General features: G+C 37.5%; 1 protein-coding gene across 1 annotated transcript; it reads right to left on the minus strand.

The window, feature by feature from the left end:
* Window positions 1-1,257: 1,257 nt before the first annotated feature.
* LOC106297976 lies at window positions 1,258-2,710 on the minus strand. The gene is made up of 3 exons (XM_013734092.1): window positions 2,630-2,710; window positions 1,806-2,516; window positions 1,258-1,647 (listed from the first exon to the last, which is right to left on the minus strand). The coding sequence occupies exons 1-3, from the start codon at window positions 2,708-2,710 to the stop codon at window positions 1,258-1,260; spliced, it is 1,182 nt and encodes a 393-aa protein (XP_013589546.1).
* Window positions 2,711-8,557: the final 5,847 nt, after the last annotated feature.

Genomic DNA, 8,557 nt, shown 5'->3' on the forward strand with positions numbered 1-8,557 from the left:
TCGAGCATAACTTCGACTGATCTGAACCCGTAGACCTGAACTAACTCCGGACATCACTTTCGCTTGATCATCAAAGGAACTGACTGGCCTGGACGAATTCATTTGGACAGAACATTCCCTAGGCGCGGACTCGAAATCAGTAGAGAACTGACCTCGAAACTCTCTAAAACTCTCGAAATAGCTCGGAATCACTTGCTTTCTTTTTCTACTTTTCTCTCACGTTTCTAACTTGTTTTGGAAAGGTCTGGATGTGATGAAATGAGCTGGGGTCGTGGGGTATTTATAGAAGACAGCAACCAATCAGCTTCAGGTTGGTGGCAGCCCGTGTGTCGCTTCGCATGGCTCCGGACGCATGCGCGGCGGCACCTCATGCTCCACATGGCTGGCTGCATGTCCAGGACACATGCAGGACGCCACCATTACTCCCAGATGTCAGGCTGCATGACTATAACTCATGCAATACGCCACAGCAGCACACACATGTCGATCATCATGCTTCGGTTGCATGCGCGGAGACACCTCGTGCTTGGTTGATCCACCTTGTGCTTCTACATGTCAGGCTGCATGTACAGCTTCCATAAATGGTGACACCTCGAGCTTTTGTAAACACTCAGCTGCTTAGATGGTAGTTATCACGTCCTGGCCATATACGTAGAGACACCTCGAGCTTCTTGGTCGGTTTACGCGATTTTTGACCCTTCCGGCAAATTTCTGACTCGCGATCAATCCCGAATATTTTTCCGCTCCTGTTCTGATGCTCTAAATATTTTTAATAGACTCCAGATGAATTCTGATATCCTATAAAAATATTTCTTGAGCCTCCGGCTTCCTCGAAGAATTCCATAATACCGAAATTAGGGTTTTCGCCCAACTTTGGGTTTTCCCGTCGTGCTTTGATCCTGTCGTGCTTGCTTCCCGTCGTGCTTAATTCCCGTCCTGCTTCCAATGTCTTCAAAATAATATTCCGCTGATACGAAGTTTCGCGGAAAACTTCGTGCTAAAGAAACGTCATTCTTCTCAAACGTCGAGCTTCTAAACCGTCGTGCTTCCAAAAATGTTGTGCTTCCAAAACGTCCTTCACATCAATATAAGACATCTTCTAACTACGGTCAAACAACTTATTCGACTCATAGTTCACCCACGATCACTTCTTCGCCCACCTCGTACTTCAAAGCTTCTCGATCGATCCTTATCACCCGAAACTCGACCACCACAATGATACTCGACCATTCTATCTCTTTTTTTTTTAACGGGTTTCTACAGTGGATCGCTCAGTTCTTCTTCAACTTCCAGAACCACAAAATCTGTTGGAACAAAAGTGTTCCCCACTCGGACATGAAGATCTTCCAGAATACCCACCGGTGACTTGACTGATCTGTCGGCGAACACCAGGGAGAGTCTTGTCGGTTTGAAGTTTGTGAAGCCCAGTCGTTTTGCCACAGAGTAAGGCATGAGATTGACGCTGGAACCCAGATCGCATAGAGAACATGCGAATAAAGTTCTCCCGATCTGTATGGAGAGAACAAACTTGCCTGGATCATCCAATTTCTTTATCGGCTTGTTCTGAAGTACTGCAGTGCACTGTTTTGAAACCATCAGTAGCTCACTGTCTCTAGTCACCTTACCAGAGATCAACCTTTCATTAAGCTGCACATAGAAGGGATCATTTGTATCGCATCTACAAGAGGTAATTTGATATTTAGATCTTCCAGCATCTTTTTACACTTGGTCTCCTCCCGATTCTTGCGAGATGTCTTTGCTGGAACAGGATATGGAACCTTGGGGGTTTATTCGCGCGAAGGAACAGGCTCAACTGGTGGAGCGACAGGTGTCGGATCAGTCTCAACAGACTGTTCTGGTTCCTCGTCAGATAAAGGAAGTGCTTCAGATCTTGGTTGCTCACCCTCTTTCTGCTTACCCTTTTCCGCTGCTGATAAGTTCTTGGGAATTGTATCCGGTAGGTTTCTTCCACTCCTTAGTGCTACAACATTGCATTCTTTAGGATTCTTGTCGGTCTTTCCAGGTAGAGTACCTTGCTGCCTCTTGACGCTCTCAGCTGTCTGTGCGATCTGAACATCCATCTGGCGCATATGGCTGGCTACGTTATCATATTTGGTACTCAGGTCATTGAACATGTGGTTCATCCTGGAGTTGATGTCCGTGGTGACTTGATTCAACGCTTTCCCTTGAATCTTTTGACCCTGGAGCAGCTGCTGCATCATCATCGCTAGACCCTTTATTTTGTCTTGCGGAGCAGTTGTAGGCGAAGGAGTGGTCGGTTGAGCAGTTTGCTGTTTCTGGTTCTGGAACTGGTTATGCTGCGCTTGGCTTAGGACATATGTTCTTCCCTGATATGGTTTCTGATAGCCGATGTTCTGCCCTTGACTGTTATGAGCGTTATCAACCGGATTGTCAGCCTTGGAATATAAAAAGAGGTGAGGATTGTTCCTAACGTTAGGGTTTGGGTGGTAGTTCTTGTACTGCCATCCTTGTCTATTGACGTAGCTCACTTCTTGCTGATCAGCCACGGTTTGTCTCCCTCAATTGTAGTGTCTGAAACATTTTTCTCTGATGCAGCTTCCTCCATGATGAACACTTGGCTCTGATTACCTTTCTACAGCTGGTCAACCTTAGCAGCAAGGTCGTCTATGTTGTTTACGCTTTTGGAGCGATCATGTTCCTTGTTCTTGTTGAGTGAGCTGGACCCCATATTTTATATCTGTGCGAATGCGCCAGGTGTTGTTTGTGTCATGAAATCTTCATTGCTCGAGGAATCCAGAGCATTGCAAAATTCATAGCTCACTCCATCATAGAACACTTCCAGAATATAGTCGTCCTCAAAACCATGGTGAGGGCACTCCCTTCGGTATTCCTTGTAACGTTCCCAAGCATCATAGAAAGGTTTGTCGGTCTTTTGCTTGAAATTCAAGATCTTATGCCTTAGAGTTGCGGTTTTGGATTCGAGATCTTATGCCTTAGAGCTGCGGTTTTGGACTTCGTATAGAAGTGGCTCAAGAACGCCGTTCTGACTTGTTCCCATGTAGTGAGCGTACCGGTTGGGAGCGAGTCGAGCCAGCGAGCTGCTTTCCCTTCCAAGGAGAATGGGAACAGCGTGCACTTGATGTAATCTGGTGGCACTCCATTCGCGCGAGAGAAGTTGCAGACTCTCTCGAAATTCTCAATGTGGTCAAAAGGGATTTCAGCTGCGAGACCGTTGAACGTTTTCTTCTGCACCAAGCTGATCAAAGCGGGTTTGATTTCATAGTCCTGTATAGTGAAGGGAGGCGGATTGATTGCGGAGCGAGTGGTGGGGAAGTTACGCGGAAGGTTCCGCTCCCCGATGGGAGCGCCTTGTTGCTCGACTTACTGAGCAGCGAGGTCGGCAGCTGCTTGGCGAGTAGCCTCTTGTGCATTGATTTTCTGTTGCATTTGCTGCATTTGTTGTTGCATGAGCGCCATTGCAGCAGTGATATCGTCTTGGCCTCTGTGATCAACCATTGTGTTGTTAGTAGGCCACCGTTGTTGTCTGTTCTGTCTTTCTAATCTTGCGAGCTCCTCGTTACTTAGCGTGAATAATGGTCCTTGTGCGTTGCTCTGAGTATGCTTACTGGTCATGCACCTGGATCATCAGCTGGAACAAAGAGAGAAAAACAAGTTAGATGCTTTAGACTAAGTATAGAACTGAAAAACAAAGGTAAAATATCTTGTCCCCGTCGCAACGGCGCCAAAACTTGATACACTAAAACTGAACTTTTCCTACTGTCAAGTTAACAGTGATAATTGTAGTAATTTAGATTCATTCCAGAGGACCAGTCTACACTTTATTCTTATGAGCTCTCAACTTTGCTAAAACTAAAAATGGGGTTTTGAATTAAGTAGTGACTTGCAAGTAAAGTAAAAGATTTTAAAAGGTTTGGATTCGATATTAAAGATAAGTCGATCTAGGGTTTCTCATCGGGTGTTTAAACTTAGCAAAACATTTATTCAAGCTCGTTGAGACAAGATCTAGAACACGGATCACTGTCGTGGCGCTGTTCCCTTTGCGGTTCGACCTTGACGCCTAAACTGTCGTTTGGATCAAGGGTCGATCGCAAGCTATAGAGATCAAGTCCGATGGGTTCACTGAACACTCTAGTATCTACTTTCGCTGACTAGAGATGCTCAGTTCATTCATTCGATATCAGGTAAACTACTACACGGTTAGTGAGTGATTGAGCCTAAGATCTAGCAGTAAGTGATCAGGTTAGGACTAGCATTAAGAACTAGAATGAACGAAGAAACAAAAGAGTTGCTTATTTATGTTTAGCCTCGCGATTAACACCCTAGAACCCTAGACAAACTATCCGACTACTCAGCCATACCACAAGACGAACAAGACATGATAACTGAATAATACTGCATATAAATCAAAGGTAAAACAATGGGGTTCAAGATGATCTTCTCTGTCAAGAAGAGGAGCCGTCTCCCTTACAATGGCAATATCCAAGAATAAGGTCTAAGTCTCTTGCAAAAACTAGCGTCGACAAATAAAATAGATAGGGGCCGCTTTTATATTGAGGCGCCCCTAGACTTCAAAGTCGAGAATCGGCAACTAGGGCAAATCTTTGGAGGATATGGAAACTTCCATAATTATCGAGAACAATCGTCTAGCTGTTCCTGGTAGGATCGACCGTCAGACTGCTCCGCGGATTGTTCTTCGGGAGAAATCTCCAATTCTTGCTCCTTTCTTCATGCCACTTCCTTTAGCTCTTCAATCTTTTCCAGACCTGAAATCACTCTAAAAAGACTAGACTAACTCGATAAAACAATGAAAATAAATTAGAAAGCATATACACAATGATGTCAAAAATACCATATATCAGCGACGCAGGTAGAAGCAAATAGTAATTCATAAACAAAAGAACTTCTTCTGGATATCTGAAGAGAGGAGCCGCAAAGATTTTGAGCTATGCAGTCAGACCGAGAATAAGTCCCTGTCAAGAGCCTCAAATCATCCTTACATCGCAGATCAACCGACGGAGGGGAGAACTGCGAGACAAGATGAGGCAGCGACATACCATAACATCAAGGGCAGCAACGCTCTGCAAAGTCCGGCGAGACTTCCTTAGATCGGCGCTTTCTATGGACAAACGGCCAGTCGGCTATCCATATCTTCCCTAGTCCTCCGTAGAAGCCGAGACCACACTCAATTTCTGCTTAGAATCGCCAAATCTAACAGATATTTAACAAAATTCATAATAATAAATCAAAGAGAAGATAGAAAAGATGTCTGACTATAAATAGGTGAAAAAAATTTAGAACACCAGCCATCGTTTTGGAAAGCAAAAGAAACGCCGAATGAAATGAGATTTGAAGGAAAGAAAACAGAGAAATTTCTCTGACCTTCGAACTAATAATCTTTTTCTCCTATCATTCTAATCTCAACTACTTGATAAATATCAATCAAGTGATCCCATAATTAGCGATCGAAAGGTGTCAGGACTTGCATGATGATTTGGTGTCAGTTTCAAGTTATGTGCTTGGAATCGGGCTGTGTCGACTTCGGCTCTAAGGTAGGCTTAATCACAATTGACTAGTGGCATGGAATTAAGGTAGTAAAAGAAGTAAACGGTCCTAAAGATAAAAAGTATACTTACAAAAAAAAAACTACAATCTTTATTATACTTGTAGCATATATTCAAATAATGCCAACTCAATGCTTTTACCCATATATATATATATATATATATATATATATATATATATATATATAGATTTGGAAAGATAGCATGGGGAAGATTCAACTTACGAGGACACAGAACATGTGGAGGCGCGAGACAGCATTACACTCGGAACTGGAAATGTTAAAATGTGCAATGGAGAGCATGATACAACATTCCACCTGTCAGAGATTTGGGATAGATTGCAATGACAGCGGATCCACAAACTTGGCCAAACTTCTCAACTGAGTGGAGGTTATTCAAACACTTCAGTTGTGTTTTCAGACTTCAAAATCAGCTATTTTCCAAGGACACAAAATGAAATTGTTGATTCGCTAGCTAGGAATGTCTGTTCTTTTCATAGATCTTTTTGTTATATTGGTCTCAAGTTTGAGTAATAGAATAGCCGTTTGTTACCAAAAAAAAAAAAAAAAAACTATGAATTGTATATTTCAACATATATGATTTCCTAGATATATATATACAGAGCAAACGTTTAAGGTTTAATGATATATCATCTAATTTTATTCAATAATCACTCCAAAATCGGGCTTTAGTTCGTACAAATGATAAAACAATGTAAGCATCGTTTTCCAAGCAGACGAATAAAGCCATGGATTGTACATGTTACACATCGATTCTCTTATCTTCTCAACAAAAGGTTGATGCCTTTGTTTTTGAAGTTTTCTGCATATTGATGTGGTCCAGTACGAACCATTGTTGATAGTTATCTTTGGTAATAATCATTTTTATTTTGTTTTAATCCAATATTTTTGGAAACAACTAATTCTGCACTGGCCTTTTTCACATTTTCTAGTTTTCTCGTAGAATATCTATGTATAATGAGTATAATGTAATTAAACGATTCTGGCTAAACCCCAACCTACGTACTTCCAAGATACACATATCTCTATAATATTATTTGAGAAATCAGTTTCTTATATGTCGCGTTCACGTTAACTCTCACGATGGTTAATTACACTGATATCCTTAATGAATTAAAAATATTACATTTAAATACTATTATTGAATTTTTTTTTAGTTTCCTTTTTAAAATTTTCCAAATAACATATATAATAAAAAGGAAATATTTATAAAGTTTTTAAAAAAAAAATTAAAACGAAAATATATTTATATATAATATGATTTCATTAAAAAAGAAAGTTCACAAAGTAGAAATATTCCATTTAAAAAATATTTTTAAATAACATAAAATATAATTTTGAAGTAATAAAATAATTCTTTATATCTATATTTTCTTAGATAAAAATATATATTTGCATATAATGTGATTTCATAAAACAACATTCACACACATAATCTTGATATTAGAAAAAAATATTATTTCTTTAAAACATAATTTTAAACAATACAAAAAATATATATTTTCAGAGTAATAAAAATATTTTTTATATATCTATCTATTCTCTTAGATGGTTACATAAAATAATTAAGTAACAGAAACTGATATATGTTTAATTGACTAAAAATAGTTTATAATTAGTATTATTGGAATTTTTTTATTTATTTTTCATATATTTAGTTGACTATAATATCTTTCAATTACAAAAAAAAATATATATATATTATATTTTACTTATATAATATGATTTTTAAAATATTATCACACAACTTTGATAAATATTATGAAACTACATGCACATTTAAACGATAAATAAAATTAATTTGATTTTACTTAATTATAATTAAAAAAATTATACTTCAGTTTGAATTTGAAAAATATATGTAACTCAATATACTCACAACATGAGTGACTCGACTAATCCAACTTATATCTAAAATCATAGGTTTAACTGCAATAATGATATATATATATATTTTATATTAATAATTTATTTTATAAATGTAAATTATAGGAAGACTCAAAACATATTAACAAATCAAAATAAAATATTAACCAACTGTTATAATTTAGTTCTTTTGTAAAAATAATATATATGCAGGAGGCTGTAGAATATTATCGTTATATTAATTTACTTAATTTAGAATCAGACCCTTTAGTTTATTTTATTTTCATTATAAGCACAATATATCTTAAGTTACCAACGTAAATGTAAATAAGAAAATTAATCATAATTTTAATATATTTAAAATAAAAAATATTATAGTTGAATTCAGATAAATAAATGCAATCTAATGTACCCAAAATGATAACTAAATCGATTATAAAAAAGCTGACTAGATATAATATATCTAAAATTATATGTCTAATTAAATTAAAGTAATATAATATGATTAATATAAATTATGCATACACATATAATTAGTTTAAAATTAAAATAAATAACAATCAATTATTGTAGTATCTTTATTTTATAAATATTTATATCCGTGCATAAGCACGGGAAATCACCCAGTTTACGACATATACAAAAGTGCCTTAAACTGGAATTGGACAGATAACAAATTAAATATTAACAGTACTTCGTGTTCTCTAAATTTGAAGATGAACATGTAGAAAGAAAGGTGTCTAGATATATATCAACACGATAACTAAATACCATACTGATAACTCCGGAATTAATTCGCCACAACCAATCAAAACTTTCACTTTCAACAAAATCACGAGAATAAGTCCATGCTATTAAACTTTTCCATAGAAAATAATGAAAATATATAACAAAAGTAAAAAGTAGCTTATCCAAATAAAAGGAGTGATTGGGAAACGAAAACGACTGGTGGTCCATATATAAGGATATCCATCTGATTAAGAAGCTGACCAATCAAAACACTAAGAAGAGGATATCATCTTCAAGAACTCGACCAATCAGAGTCGACATAAGACTTCTACATGGCCCTAATGGGCAGCATAAACAACAAAAAAGTGCATCAAAATT

The sequence above is a fragment of the Brassica oleracea genome, chromosome C6 (genome assembly GCF_000695525.1).
Source record: "Brassica oleracea var. oleracea cultivar TO1000 chromosome C6, BOL, whole genome shotgun sequence".
Lineage (NCBI taxonomy): Eukaryota > Viridiplantae > Streptophyta > Magnoliopsida > Brassicales > Brassicaceae > Brassica > Brassica oleracea.